This window comes from Gracilinanus agilis, chromosome 2 (assembly GCF_016433145.1).
Source record: "Gracilinanus agilis isolate LMUSP501 chromosome 2, AgileGrace, whole genome shotgun sequence".
Taxonomy (NCBI): Eukaryota; Metazoa; Chordata; class Mammalia; order Didelphimorphia; family Didelphidae; genus Gracilinanus; species Gracilinanus agilis.
The window spans coordinates 64,770,860-64,787,004 of NC_058131.1; the positions used below are offsets into that span (position 1 = coordinate 64,770,860).

At 42.2% G+C, this 16,145-nt stretch overlaps 1 protein-coding gene across 1 annotated transcript in view; it reads right to left on the reverse strand.

Annotated features, from left to right (window-relative positions):
- Window positions 1-232: 232 nt before the first annotated feature.
- The window catches only part of CDH5 (cadherin 5), a 49,940-nt gene continuing 34,027 nt past the window's right edge, over window positions 233-16,145 (reverse strand). The window contains exons 5-12 of the mRNA XM_044663236.1: window positions 13,750-13,914; window positions 12,565-12,752; window positions 11,292-11,542; window positions 9,511-9,653; window positions 8,745-8,869; window positions 5,780-5,888; window positions 3,899-4,144; window positions 233-1,711 (exon numbers count right to left, since the gene is read on the reverse strand). Coding sequence (XP_044519171.1) covers window positions 1,182-1,711; window positions 3,899-4,144; window positions 5,780-5,888; window positions 8,745-8,869; window positions 9,511-9,653; window positions 11,292-11,542; window positions 12,565-12,752; window positions 13,750-13,914 — 1,757 coding nt within the window. The 3' untranslated portion in view covers window positions 233-1,181. The remainder of the gene's footprint in view (window positions 1,712-3,898; window positions 4,145-5,779; window positions 5,889-8,744; window positions 8,870-9,510; window positions 9,654-11,291; window positions 11,543-12,564; window positions 12,753-13,749; window positions 13,915-16,145) is intronic.

Genomic DNA, 16,145 nt, shown 5'->3' on the forward strand with positions numbered 1-16,145 from the left:
GAGAGAGAGAGAGAGAGAGAGAGAGAGAGAGAGAGAGAGATTCCAGCCAGCTCATTAGATCCCATCTAGAAACTACAAGTCATCAAATTCATTCCTCTGTGGTTGAGGCACCCAAACCAGACTGATCCCAAAGATGCTATTCTTTTTTTTATTTTTGTTTTTATTTTTTTTTAAAACTCTTACCTTCCATCTTAGAATCAACACTGTGTATTGGTTCCAAGACAGAAGAGCAGTAAGGGCTAGCTAGGCAAAGGAGGTTAGGTGACTTGCCCAGGGTCACACAGCTAGGAAGTGTCTGAGGCCAGAAAGATGCTATTTCTTAAGGAAACACCTGAGAATTTAAACCGCTTCAGCCTCCAAAGTCTGAAGACAATGCCTGGCGTTAGCAGATTTAAGGAACTGAATGTGGTGTAAGAGGAACGTCCTTCTTGTATCTCAGGTTCAGAGGAAGTAAGAGTGATATATGGAGGTTTGTTAGCAAAGCTTTGTGCTAATTTGAAGCAAAGCAAATACAGTCAGTATGGTTTCCCCTGAGACTTCTCTCCTAAATCTCTGCATGGGATGGAGCCGTTAGCCCTTGCTTTGTTTGTTGCACAGCAAACCATGGAGAAGTGGGAAATTTGTCATCTTACATGGTATCTGCCATCAGGTGGACAGTGGTGCCTTCACTGTCAGGATGGCCAGGCTTTTCACATAATCCCAGGATTCAGAGCTGGAAGGGACCTTAGAGATCATCTGGCCCATTCGCTTCATCTTACAAAAGAGGGAACTGACTTTTTCACATTTACAAGTAGTGAATAGCAGAGGCAGAATTTGAACTTGGGTCCAAATCCAGGATTTTTTCTGGTACACCCCAGTGCCTCTCCAGAGGTGTGGATAAATGTGGGATGTGGTATGTGATTACACTCGGTTGTTTTTCTTCATCTTCCAAACTCAAGTGAATTCCACAAACCATTATTGAGTTATCTATCATGTTCAAGACATTCAAAACTGGCTATGTCTATCCTTATAGTTTCAGGTGACCTTGGGCATCTTTTCCTTACAAGGGGCTGATTTCCAGGATCCAAATGAAAAGGGTTTTGTTGATCCCTAGTGTGAGAACTCGGAGTTCTGTGCCAATTGTGACTGGACTGGCCTCTGACAGCCCCTGTCCCTCACGGCCCCCCCGGTCAGTGGTGACTTTAATATATTAATTCCTGGCTAGGCTCAGTGCCATAGAGCTCAGCTAACATCTTGAACCGGGGTCCCCAGTCATTCAAGAAATCATAGTCAATGTCTGAGTCTGAGGAGTCTGTGACGAGGCTGCTGAGTGACTCGGCGATGGACTCGGCGCCTTCGTAGCCATAGATGTGGAGCGTGTCATACGGGGGCCCACCGCCATCATGGTCCGCCTCGTCCTTCTTCACCTCGATCATGACGGCCATCTCTCCGGTTACTGCCTGAGGCTGAGCTGGCCTGGGAGGTTTCTGGATCTGAGCGTAGAGAGACGGCCGTGTATCTAAGGCGGGTCTGGGTGGCTTCCCTCCCGGGGGCTTGCCACTGCTCTTGCGGGCTGAGTTGAGCACAGAGACGTCATAGCTGTTGGTGTCCATCTCCCCACCACCTTCCTCGTCGTAGGTGACCAGCTGCTCATGGATTTCTGCTACGTTCTTGCCTTGGGCTCTGTCCTGCTTCCTCAGCCTCCGGCGAAGGACGATCAGCACCGTGATCACTGTAAGGACAACATATTTATGTCACTTCTTCCAGAGTACATAACCAGGCAACCAATCAATATTTATAAAGTACCTACTATGTGCCAGGCACTGTGGCTTACAAAAAGAGGCAAAAGACAGTTCTGGCCTCAAGGAGGTTACAATCTAATGGTAGTGCATGCTCGTAATTACATCAGTTGTGTCAGAAGCATACAATGTCCGAACTGGAAGGTTCTTTTGATTGTGTGAACAAAGAGTGTTTTGACATTCTATGACCCATGTTCTAAGGGTCCTTCTAATTCTAACATTCTACGTTTCGTGTTTTCAGGCTCCTGCCAGCTCTGATAATAATAATCCTAGTTAGCATCTATAAAGAGTTTTAAGGTTTGCAAAGAGTCTTAGAGCTAGAGGCAAACTTAGAGACCTGTTAGGTCAATCTCTTCATTTTACAGAAAAAGAAACTGAGACCCGAGGAAGCAACTCATCAGGAATCTCACAGCAAGTCAGTGGCAGCGTCTACTCTAGAACCAATATTTCCTACATCCTTAACCCTCTGTTCCTTCTATTATATGATGGCACCTGGCTCAGTTGGGCTTCTTTGCCAGTCTGAAGAGAGTTGAGGACTAGTCAAACCACTAGATTAACCAACATCTCCCCTCAGACCTCAGTGGAGACAATCCAGGACCCTGGAATGAGGAGCCTTGGGAATAGCAATAATCCACTGCCCTTGGCCATCATTCTGGGAAGAAACCCTTGTAAAGATGCAGACTGGGAGCCACTTCTTCAGCTACTGAAGACCCAGGGAAAAAAGTTCTTGCTACCAAAGTCTTTGACACTGTCATGGGATACAATGATAGGTAAACCATCGTCCCTACTCTCAGAGCTCGGTCTAATGGGGGAGGCAACAAGCAAAGAGCTGGGTAAAGCAAGGTATACACAGGATGAATAGGAAATAATTATCAGAGAAGGCAACAGGTTTAAGAGGGATTAGGAAAGGCTTCCTGTAGAAGGTGGGATTTTAGTTGGGATTTGTTATTTATTTTTTTAAACCCTTAGCTTCTGTGTATTGGCTCCTAGGTGGAAGAGTGGTAAGGGTGGGCAATGGGGGTCAAGTGACTTGCCCAGGGTCACACAGCTGGGAAATGTCTGAGGCCAGATTTGAACCTAGGACCTCCCATCTCTAGGCCTGGCTCTCAATCCACGGAGCTACCCAGCTGTCCCCTTTAGCTGGGATTTGAAGGAAGCCAGGAGGCAGAGATAAGGATGGAGAGAGTTCTAGGCATGAAGGACAGACAGGAAAAATGTCCAGAGCTTGTATTTTGAATTTTGTTTCATTGTTGGGAGTTCGATGATTTAGTTTCAATCTTTCTTTTACCATTTTTAATTTATATGACTTAAAAAAAAAGTCTTGGGGGCAGCTGGGTAGCTCAGTGGATTGAGAGCCAGGCCTAGAGATGGGAGGTCCTAGGTTCAAATCTGACCTCAGACACTTCCCAGCTGTGTGACCCTGGGCAAGTCACTTGACCCCCATTGCCTACCCTTGCCACTCTTCCACCTATAAATCAATGCACAGAAGTTAAGGGTTTAAAATAAAATAAAATAAAATAATAAAAAAGTCTTTACTTTCTGTCCTAGTAACAACTCTAGGATAGAGGAGTAAGGACTAGGCAAAAAGGTTTAAGTGCCTTGCCTTAGGTCACACAGCTTGGAAGTGTTTAAGGCTAGATTTGAACCCAGGTTCTCCCAATTTCAGGCCTGGCTCTCTGTCCACTGTTCCATTTAGTAGCCCTAAACTATATGACTTTGAGCAAATTTCTTCATGCTCCCAGTCCTTAGTTTTCTCTGCAAAATGGGTATAATTAACCTTTGCTTCTTCGTGGTAAGTTGGAAAAAACACTGGACTGGGCCCCTTGTACCACAGAGAATGAAGAATGTTACATGTGAAATGGACTTTAGAGATCATCTAATTTGACTGTCTCATTTTAAATATGAGAAAACCGAGGCCCAGGGATAGGAAATAAATTATGAAAGGTCACAAAATAAATTACTTGGAAGATCCATATCAAGAATGTGGGTGTCTTGATCTTCATGCCAAGGCTTTAAAAATCACACCATGTACTTCTTCTTGGTTATCCAGAATCCTTCCTTTCCCCACTTTCTGCCCCAAATAAGGCCCTACTCTACAAAGTTAAGACTCCCATACTTACCGACAATGGTGAGGATACACAGAAAGATTGCTACGAGTGCCTGGATGCTCACTCCAACCTGCATTTCTGGCTCCTCACAGAACGTGGGCTCCCCACGGTCATTGCATTTGCAGACTGTGATGGTGAGAGTGGTGGTGCCTGTAAGGCTGGGTCTCCCATTGTCGGCAACAACCACGGGAAGGTAGTGAACCTTGGCTCTTTCCCGATCAAACTGGCCGTATTTCACTGTGATGTTGGCTGAATTGTCTGAAAAGGAAAGTATGTCTGGGTAAGGTCACTGGACCTAACAGAACTGCTAATATCCTGGAATTCTGGTGCTTGTATCATGCCATCATAGACAGGGTTCCAAGAGAACTTTGCAGTCATCTTGTCCAACTCCTTTATTTTATAGGGGAGAAAAACCAAGGCCTGGAGAATTTAATTTATTTGTCTAGGGTTATTCAGGTAGTAGGTGGTAGTTTTATTGCTGCTCAGTTGTTTCAGGCACATCTGTTTTTTTTTTTTTTGTAACCTCCTTTAAGGTTTTCTTGGCAGAGATACTAGAGTGGTTGTCATTTCCTTCTCCTGCTCATTTGACAAATAAGGGAACTGAGGACAACAGGGGTTAAACTGTCTTGTCATGGTCACACAACTAGTACCTGAGGCCAGATTGGAATTCATCTTCCCAGCTCCAGGCCTGGTGTTCTATCCACTGTACCACCTATGTGCCCTTTAGGTCAAGTCAACATATATTTAAATACCTACTATATGTCAGGCACTTTGCTAAGTGCTGGGGATCCAAAAAGAGGCAAAAGATAGTCCCTGGTCTTAAGGAGCTCACTGTCAAAAGGGAGGGGCAACATGCAAACAATTATGTGTAAATAGGCTCAATATGAGAAAACTGGAAATAATCTATAGAGAGAATACACTAGCTTCAAGGAAGATCAGAAAAAGGTTTCTTGGAAAAGGTAGAACTTTAATTGGGACAGGAAGAAAGCTAGGAAACTAAGAGGTAGAGAGAGAGAAGAGAGAATTCCAGGAATGAGAGACAGTGAAAATTCCCAGAACTGAGAAATGGGCCATCCTGTACCAAGGACAGTGCCATCAGATTGCAGAATGCATGAAGAAGAGTAAGATGTAGGAAGACTGGAAAGGTAGGAAAGGGGTAGGATTTTATATATGGTCCCAGAGATAACAGGGTGCCACTGGAATTTCTTGAATGGGAGGGTGGCAAAATTATACCTGTGCTTTAGGAAAATAATTTTGACTGCTGAGTGGAACATAGAGAGAGTTGAGGTAGAAACACTAGTCAGAAAAATAGAGCAGACATGAACTGATGCAGAGTGAAGTAAGCAGAACCGGGAGAACATTGTATACAGCAACAGCAATATTGTACTGTGAAAGACTTAGCTACTCTCAGCAATACAATAATCCAAGTCAATTCTGAAGGACTTATGCCAAAGAATGCTATCCAACTCCAGAGAAAGAACTGTTGGAGTCAGATGCAAGTCAAAGCATACCATTTTCACATTAGTTTATTTACACTTTTATTCTGGGGTTTTGGTTTTATATGATTATTCTTTTATAACAATGACCAATATGGAAACACTTTCAAGATGATACATGTATAACCCAGTTCAAATTGCTTACCATCTCCAGGAAGGGGGATGAAGGGAGGGAGACAATTTTGGATCATAAATTTGGAAAATGTATGTTGAAAATTGTTATTACATGTAATTGGGAAAATAAAATATCTGAATAAAAAAGACTCCAATAAAAAAAAGAAAGAGCAGATGGAATTTTTGGAAGGGATGAGAAATTATTCATAAACTTGGGGGTGTCATAGAAGTGCACATTATCATATGTATCATCATAATAAGAATTCCTGTAGAGGTACAATACCTCGATTTTCTGTCAGGGTGAAATTGCTGTCCTCTTTAATCAGGGAGTATTTGAACTTCACGTCTGGCGGTGTTATATCCTTGTCAATGGCCAAGATCCTTGAGACTAACTGTGATGGTTAAAAAGAGGTAAACGGTGAGTTGGTCCTGGTAGTGAACTGGATGTAGAAGCATTGTTTCTTAGTAGTGGGAAATGAAGAATCTATGGACACAACCTGTTTTTAGGCTAGAATTGCCACATCCAAATGGCACCAGGTACCTGGGAACTCATGCTTAGGAACAAGTAAACCATCTAATTAAATGTTAGGATTACAAATCCCATTTAGAGGAAAGTGATTTTTTTCCTTTTAGAAAAACAAAAACAAAAACAAAAATCCTACTTTCCATCTTAGAACCATTGTGTATTGGTTCCAATGCAGAAGAGTGGTAAGGGCTAGGCAATGGGGTTAAATGACTTGCCCAGAGTCACATCACCAGTGTCTCAAGCCAAATTTGAACCCAGGACCGCCCATCTCTAGGCCTGGCTCTCAGTCCACTGAGCTACCTAGCTGCCCCCAGGAAAGTGATTTTCTTGAGGGAAGAGGACAGTTCTTGGGGTCTATGTGTGGATGCCAATAATAATGTTCCAGTAGCTCTTCAAAGACTTGAGGAAACCTCTACCTGGAGAATCTTATCTTTAGAGAAAGTCTTCTACTTTATCCAGAATCCCATTGCACATAAATTTGCATTTAAGATTAGGTCACCTAGGCAGACAAAGCATTTCCTGGATCTGTGTAGGCAAGTTGAAGGAAGAGGTTCTAATCTACTTTGCTAAATGAGTCTCTTTAACCATTACCCATAAAGTTTTGTGGATCTCTATGCCCTTAGAGGAACTTTGCAAAGAATCCAGTCACCACTCACATTCTGTCTGCAGGGTTGAGCAATTTATAGTGGAGAGTATAGTAACATTGACCCTGGGGAGTTTTCAGGTCTCTTAAAGCCTTTTTAATAAATGTCAATTTTGTACCTGAGCCTGGTAGTTCTTTGAAGTAATTCTAGACAGCCTTGAAATAAATAAGTCTCAAAAGCAAATAATGGTTGAAAACAACCAGGAACTATCTCTTCTGAACTTTAGGATTACTATCATCTGCTAAGAATGCCACATGTCTTGGATGTGTAGACATGGGAGTTATCTACTATTCATTCACTTTAGTTCATGGAATGTCAGCGTTGGAAGGGATCTTAGAACATTCCACTCAACTCATTCTTGAATGAATGAATGAAAAACATTTGCTAAGCATTTACTATGTGCCTGGTACTTTACTAAGTGTTGGAGATATAAATATAAAAATGAGATAGTTTCTGCCCTCAAGGGGCTTACATTCTATTGGGGAGACAGCACAAAGAGAAGCTTCAGTCATGGTCAGGGAAAGGAATTTTGATCTTTGAAGTCTCAAAGATGTTGGATGAACCAACAAAGTTGCCTCTTTCCAGAGGCAATGGTAGAGAAAATCTGACTATAATTCTCACAGAAATGAGTAGAAAACGTGTGAGGTAGAAGTGGGAAAAGGTGAAGATAGGATAGTGGCAGCAGGGATAAATTAAGTGGTCAGGGTGAAAATGAGGATTCAGGGGTCCCCAAGAATGTCAAGTTGAGTGGCTCAGTTCTTCTGAGGCATAGCCTCTGGAAGAAATCTTAGAACATCGAATTTAGAGCTGGAAAGGTTCTCAAAACTTAGAATTTTAGAACACAGAAGATAGAATGTTGAAGCTGGAACATCAGTGTTGGAACTGGAAAGGACCTTAGGACATAGAATATCAGACCTGGGAAGGACTTCAGAGATCATCTAGTCCAGTGATGCGAACCTTTTAGAGACCAAGTGCCCCAACTGTACCCTCATGCTGCATGTGAGCCCCCACAACCCTAGCCTTACCCTGGGGTAAGACAGGGGAGGTAGGAAGTGCTCCAATTGGGCTGCTGGGCAGAGGGGTGGGGGAAGTGAGGAATGGCCTCTGGAGCACTCTGGAGGAGTGGAGAGTGGGAGGGGAGTAGCCTCCTCTGGCACGTGTGCCATAGGTTCCTCAACATAGATCTAGTCTAACTCTCTCATTTCATATGAGACTGATAGGCTGGAATGAATATGACATTCCAGCACACCCTCCAGGAGCAAAGCCAAAGAGAAGGGAGATGTTAAAGAGACTCATTCATTCTACAGACTTCTTGGAGCAGAAGACTCAGATTGAGGAAGCTGTAATAAAAGGCTTACTCTTTTCCCCAAATTCCCTTGTGATGACAATCTGTTTATATAAACTATAATATAATCTCATGTTTATAATATAAAATAATCCTATAGTATAATCTCATGTTTCATTACTCAAATGTTTCTGGTAAATGGAAGCTTGCCTCGACCACAAAGATGCCAGGGGTTAACTAGAGATAGAGAAAATGTGAAATTAGGCAGAGAACTCAACTTCTCCCTAAATGTTAGGAATTTTCTTAATCCCTAGGGGTGTAAGGTAACTACGATTGAACTTATAATTTTGCATCTAAAATAAATGCCTTTAAATTGAAGAGGAAGGAGCTGTGTAGACCTTAAGGGGCACTCTGTTATATCCTAAACTTAAAACAAGTTAATCATTCTAGCAGTATGTTAGATATAGATAAGAAAACCAAATCCTATAAAGAACAATGGATTGAAATTGGGGCAAGACCTGGATTTGATCCATATTCTGCTGCCAACTATGTGACTTTGGTTAGGTCATTTACCTCCTTTGGGCATCGCTGTGCTCATCTGTGGACTGAAGGAGTTAGAAGAGATGGTCTCAGATGTCCCTCTCATTTAAATCTTATGTAACATGATCCTACTTCTTGAGTTGAGTGTAAACATACTCAGCTGAGAATTTACCCTCCTCCCAAGACTCCCCAGCATTACTGTGGCTCCCCAGCATTACTGTGGCTAGAGAAACACGATTTCTAGGGCACTCACTATTCCAGGGGCGGCATTCTCGCACACTTTGGCATCGTTGGGGTGCGGAATCTCTGGAGCGTTGTCATTCACATCCAGGATCTCAATGTGAACTTGTACAATGGATTCTAGGCCAGTGGGGTTCCCTGGGAATAGGAAATGATGATATTATTCCTAATTCATACCTCCAAGAATGATTATGTCTTCTTTGATATTTGTGACTATATGACTCAATAAAGACAGACCTAGGGAATGCCAAAGCTTTGGGTTGGCATCATGATAGGGTTTCTTGTTTAGTGAAGAGCCCCCAAAGATATGAGATTAATTTACACAAGACCACAGGTCTCATCCCTTCTTCTGTCATCACCAAGGCAAAAAGGGGTAAAATAGTGGAAAGTTTCGGTTTGGGAAACTTGGGTTCTCTAGCCTGGTCTCTAGCCTCAGCTTTGTGACCTTGGGCAAGTTAATTTTTCTTGCTAGGTCTCAGTTGCCTCATTTCTTACACCTCATCTGAAACTGGGGTTAATGGAGATAAAATTGTTTGTCCAAAGTCATTAAAAGCCCTGCATTTGGGACTTGAATCCAGGTCTTTCAACGCCAAGTCCAACATCATTACCACACAACAATGAGCAAAACCAAATACTTATTGGTTGCTTATCTGAACCATCTTGCTTGTCTCTATCTTCATCAGTTTCTGTTGCCTTTTCCCTCCCAGGCTTTGTCAGAAAGAGGTAAACAGAGAAGAAGGAGGGCACCTTGAGGGGGGACCTCCCCATTGGCAGCTCACCATGAGCGTTCAGCTCTTTGGCTTCAATAGTCAGGTTATACCAAGGGTAGATTTCTCGGTCCAATTCCTTCACATTGGAAATGTAACCTTGCTTGGTGATTCTGAAAAACTGTCCTCTGTCACTGGTCTTCCGGATGGAGTATCTACATCAGGGGAGAAGAAACATCTGGAATCTCTTTCTGATATGCACTATGTGTGTTCATTGGGTTTGCTGCCTTGTAGATGAAGAAACTGAGGCCAAAGGAAGGTAAATGACTTTCCCACATTGCTACTAATTGAGTAGGGCCAAACCAGGTTGGCCTTGGATTTTAATGGCATTTAAGATTATGTTCTCTTGTGTGGGGACTATAATTATTCTGGCTAAGGGGGAAGGATAGTGTATTAGAAAGAACTCTGGGCTGTGGGTCACAAGCCATTATGGTACTAACTCTTTGTGACCTTGAACATGTCTTTCCTGCATTCTTAGCCTCACTTCTCTTTTTAAGTGATTTACTAGTTGTTTTACCATGGGCACGATCTACTTCCAGAAGGTGACTTGTTTTGGCCTCAGTTTACTACTCTGTGAAATGGGAATAAATAATACTTATACTATTTAATTCACAAAGTTATTCTGAGGAAAACACTTAAAACTTTAGGTAGAAGTGTGAAGTGGAGTATGCTGGTAAATGTTTAATAAATGTCCCCTGGGGGAGAAAAAGTATGAACTACACACTTTAAAGCTTAATCTGCATTATTAACAGCTTTAAGTTTAGGCTATCAACAAAGTAATAAACCAAGCCCTGATTTGTAGAGTTTGCAGATTTTTGAGGTGGTAAGTGCTCATGTTGAAAATTTAACAATCTCCTTATGACTCTGGATCCAGCATACCCCTGAGTGTGAGTTATTATTATTATTTCATTCCAGAAGGGTTGGGATATAGGCAGAAACTTGGCAATATAGAATCTATCTGAATGTGTGGGGTTATGGGAAACCAGAAGGGAGTCTGAGTTCTCTGGGAGATGAGGGTTAAGATGTCATAAAGTGGGAGAGAGAGGAAAAATGGATTAAAGGCAGGAGCATTAGACTTGGAATTGGATCTTGATTTGAACCCCAGTTCTGCCATTGATGTCTTGGGCCTTAGTTTCCTCATCTGTAAAATGAAGGGGTTGGACTCGATGACCTCTCGGTCCCCCTTCAATTCTAATGTTCTATATTTTATACTTATGTTTGACATTTTAAGTCCTTCATCACCTGACTTTCAGCCTATCTTTCTAGGCTTATACATTATTATATCCCTCATATACTTTATATTATATCCAAGCTGGCCTCCTTGCTATTTCCTGCCCCCGTGACTTTGCACAAGTTGTGTTCCATGCCCAGGAATGCTCTCCTTCCTCCCTTCCACCTCTTTGGAGCCCCTTGATCTCCTCAAGTCTCAGCACAAGCCTTCCTTCCTTCAAGAGACCTTTCTTGATTCCTCTAGTCATTAGTGTCCCTCCTCCACCTGTCCCCATCACTGTGTATTTATTTTGCATATATCTTGCATTTACTTCTCTGGGTATATATTGTATCTCCTTGGTGGAAGGCAAGCTCCTCGAGAGAAGGGACTGTATTACTTTAGTCTTTGTATTTTCTAGCCCCTGGCATAGTGCCTGACACAAAAACACTCCTTAAGAGATGTTTTGCAGATCTATTCACTAAAGGTCCCTTCCATCTCTGACACTGTGTATCTTTTGGAGAGAGGCATGCAATGGACTGGATTTTCACATCCCCCAAAGCCGCAGAAGCCAGTTCCCTCTTACCCAATGTTCCGTTGAGCTGCATCGGGGTCCTTGGCCAACACTGAGCCAACTGAGTTCACCCTTTCGTTTTCCGACATTTTGAAGTGGTAGAAAGGTTGTGAGAAGACTGGTGGTTCATCTACATCCGTGACATTGATGTGAACAAGGGCTAAGTTCTTTGGGGGAGCGTTATTCAGGTACCGGAGGTTGATTGTTGGGTCTGTAGCCTCGATGCTGAAGCTATATTCTTTGATATGCTCATAGTCCAGGGGCTAGGAAAGAGAAGGGAACACTCGGAAAGAGCCATAAATTTGGAGTTGGGAGGGAGTCCTGTATGGTAGCCAGGGGGAAAGTTGCTTTTTTTTTTCTGGCTCTGTTTTCTCATCTGTAAAAATAGAGTTAGTAATCTCTGTTCTGCCTATCTCTGGGAGGAAAGAATCATAAGTTCTCGGGCACTATGTTATTATCATTATTTTGTAGGTGAAACCCATCCAAATTCTCATTGGTTGGTTTAGATATAGACTTAAAGGCCAGGTCAACACAGAATTACTTACATGAAACAGTAGGATCCCACTCCTCCACTCTGGTTTGGTTATAATTACTTATGTTCCACGAATCATACCTATCCTTCCATGTCTGGCCACATCCTACCTCTTGAAGGAAGCCTTTCTAGGCCACTGAAGTCCAGACATTGCTCTCTCAGAAAACCGAGCTCCTATTCTCCTTTTTGTTTTGTAAGGCAGGAAGTTGGAAGGATAGAATCTGGCCACACTTAAATGGGCAATGAAGAGCATTCTTGGCATGTGTGTTCAACCTGTCTTCTCAACTAGTGTCTGCCCTTCCTGGGGGTATAGAAGAGGTCTCAGACTTCTCTGTTATGGCCTACAACACTGGTTATTGATTGAAGACTGGTGGATTGATGGACCTCCAGCAGAGTGGGTAGATTTATGGGATTTGGGGTCAGGATTACCAAAGTATACAAACTAGCCCCCTCCTCTGCTCAGCCTCAGACATAAATAATTGAGTCTTGGTCTTTGGAGTTGATGGGGTCATTTCTGAATACATCCAAAAAAACCCCCCCTAAACCAGAGAATTTCATTGTTGGAAGGAATGTCATCTCTCTAATAATAATAGATAGAATTCATGTAGTGCATTACAAACATGATCTTGTTTTAGCATCACAACAAACCTGGGAAGCAGGTTCTATTATTATTTCCTCTATTTACAAATGAGGAAACTAAGGCTGACTTGCCCAGAGTCCCATCTGTGCATCACCTCCATATGTTCTGTGTACCTTCATGGGTTTGATGATGCCTTCGTTCCTGGAAGCGTCAAGCACAATGATGAAGGTGTCCCTGTATTCTCCCTGGACGATGCTGTACTTAGTCATTCGGTTCTGAGGCTCATCAGGGTCTTCGACTGTCAGGGACCCCAGGGAGCTTCCCACTCGGATATCTTCAGGAACCACAAATTTGTAATTTGCTGCTCCACAAAAGAAACATTAGGGAGAGTTTGGTTAATGAGCTATGCCTCTTAATTTACATTAATTAGATAGACCATTACTTTGCAGGGAATCTGGGTGAATTATGTCCCAGACAACAAAGTCACATAGCTTTAATGGTACAAATAATCCCTGTTTACAGGTTCCCCAGCTTTGTTTCCTTGCACCATAAAGTACTGGACAAAATTTATGCATCTCTCATGTCTTGGCTTGTTTTCCTTATTAATAAGAGTTTTATGGACAATGGCACCAGCATCCTAATTAGCCCACTGTATCATCCTTCGTATACCTCACATCTTCTGACTAAGAAAAGAAACTCCTTGAGGGCTGGCATTATTTCATTTTTGTCTTTGTATACCTAGAACTTACCACAGTGCTTGGCACAGAGTAGCTATTGAATAAGTGCTTGTAGAGATACTAGATAGCCATCAATCAATCGACAAACATTTTTATTGAGTGCTTACTGTGTTTTAGGCACTGCGCTAGGCATTAGGATTACAAACCCAGAGATGAAACAGCCCCTGGAAATACTAATTTATCTACATTCTCTTGTCTAGGTTCCAAAAGGACCAATAATATTCATTTACTAGAGTGTTGGGGCGGTAATTTATTATGGCTGGACTTGGGCTTAGCCTGTGGATTGGATCAGGATTTGACCCAAGGTTAAGGTTAGAGCTCATTTGAGGGTTTTGTCAAGGGCTGCAGGTAGGACCCAAATCTTCCAGAAGGGAAGTGGAGTCTGGAAGGAGAGCTTGGAAAATAGACAAGACAACTCATCTTCTCTCTCTAGTCAGGAGAGAACTAGCCTGAAGGGGAGATGGGAGCTTATTAGGGCTCAGAATAGAGATGATTTCTGAGAACTAAAAAACTAGATTGGATAAAATCTTCTTAGCCTCGGTTAAATCCTTCGCCTTAGGCTCCTGCGTACTATGTGACCTACCCCTTGCCCCAGCCTAGTTTCTCCAAATATCAACTCACTTTCAGTGAAGATTGGGAAATTGTCATTGATGTCGCTCAAAGTGATGATTACTGTGGCTGTGCTGGACTCCCCATGGAGTCCTGGACCATCTTTGGCTTCCACCACAATCTCATACTTTGACTGTTTTTCTCGATCCAGGTTATGTACAGCTGTGAAGATGGTGCCTGGACAGGGTGAAAAAGAAGGAGGGAAAAAAGATGTAGGAAGAATGTGAGTTAGGCAGTGACTTCCATTCCTTTAAAATTAAAAACAGCAACTCTTTCCTTCTCTCTTAGAATCAATATTAAGTCTCATTTCTAAGGCTGATGAGTGGTAAGGGCTAGGCAATTGGGTTAAGTGACTTGGCCAGGGTCACACAGCTAGGAAGTATTTGGTCAGATTGGAATCCAAGTCCTCCTGATTCTATGTCTGATGTTTTATCCACTGAGCCATCTAGCTGTCTTGGCTCCTTGCAACCCCATTCATTTTAATTTCAAAATACCTCTTTAAGACATTGGTTAACTACTTCCTACTCCATTACCCACATCCCTCTTTCTCATTCCCCCCTTTCCAGCTTCTTTCAATGTTTTTTCTTCTCCTTTTAAAATATAAGCTCCTTTAGGGCAGGAACTGTCTTTCCTTATATTTGCATAAGTATTCCCAATACTTAGCACAAAGACTAGCCCAAAATAAGAGCTTGCTAAATGTTTGTTGACTGACTTTAAACCTCTTGGGGTTTCCCAAAATGATTGATATTTTCCAAGTTCTCTTTGTCTTGCTGTGACGCTTTGGGCAAACAGTTTCTTTCTGCAGGCCTTTCTTCCTCCTTTATAAAGTGATGAGAACAGACTAAAATCTCTAAAGTTTCCCAAGTCCCTTTCAGCTCTGACGTTTTATGTCCCAAAGTCTCTTTGTATAGCAACCTTGCATGTTCCAAGTTCTTCCATCCCATAGACTAAGGTGGGTCTCTTCCAGATCCTGTATTCGATGTTTCTTGTTTCAATCTACATTTTAAGGTCCCTTCTAGTTCTAGCATTCCATCACGCTTGGGAGAACTTGCCAGGCAGTCAGTTACTTAATTAAAAAACATTTATTAAGTAACTACTGGGTGCCAAGTATTAGAAATACAAAAAAAGGGCAAAAGACAGCGCTATTATGACAACCTTTCTGTAAAGGCAATAGAGGTGACTCCCATAATGGGACAGATTGTTTAAGTAACAGAACAAACTTACTTAGCCACTTAAACATGGCTTGGAAGTTATCTTCCAGGAGAGAATTCATTTAAGCCCTAAAAATGCTGTCATTGTTCAAACCATATATAGGCTGTTCTTTGGATTAATTATGGCTTGTAATCTGGGTCTGAAGGCTGATTCTATCTCTCCTTGGCTTTGGCCCAAAGTATGTTCTTCCCATCTTAGCATACAAAACATCAGGAGCTCTTTCTGCTACCTTGAACTACCACACTCCATGGATCTGTGCTTTTATCCACGTTGGCACCTAGAACATTTCCAAGGACTCATATAGCCCTAATATTCTAGGATTGTGGACATTTTCTCTACTGTCACACTAGAGTCCAGCCCCTCCAAGCCTTAACAGATGGTTCAATTGGTCTTTAGGTAATGAATCTTTCTGGCTGTAAGAGACATTCAAGGACAAAACACAATGTCACCTCTGAAGAGGTTCCAAAGAATGTGCCCTAAGTCTCTGAGTAAGAGACTCTTAGCACTCAGACCCAGAGTAGAGTCTTGGGTAGTTCCAGTATTGGTGGAATTAGTGTGTTATCTTCTACTAAGGCCCTGATGGCAAACCTATGACATGCTGACACACATAGCCATTTTCAATGACACACAGCCGCATATAGAGAAGTATTGGGCTACATGCCGAGGATGAAACATTTGCTATAGTGTAGTGTAGACACTCTGGGTCAGAAGTCTGTAGGCCAAAACAACTGTCACTAAGCAGGTAAGTTAAATAATTAGTTTTTGGCTTATTAAATACAGTTATATGTTACAATTATACATTTTTGTTATTTAAACTATAAATATCATGAAATTATGTTTTTTTTCTCGAAGTGACACACCATCCGAGCTATGCTTGGTTTTTTGGCGAATTTTGGCACACCAAGCTCAAAAGGTTGCCCTTCACTGTTCTAAGGAGACTTATTTAGGGAGGAACCCTGATGAAGTCAGACCTTGAGGGCAGAGGCTATTTAATTTTGTTTGCTTTCCTTGTATCTCCAACTCCTATTACTGTGCCTGGTATAAGTTGTTCAGCCATGCCCAACTTCTTTTGATCCCATTTGGGGTTTTCTTGGCAAAGATGCTAGAGTATTTTGCCATTGCCTTCTCCAGCTCATTTTACAATTGAGGGAACTGAGGCCAATACGGTAAAGTGACTTGTTCCGGTTGACACAGCT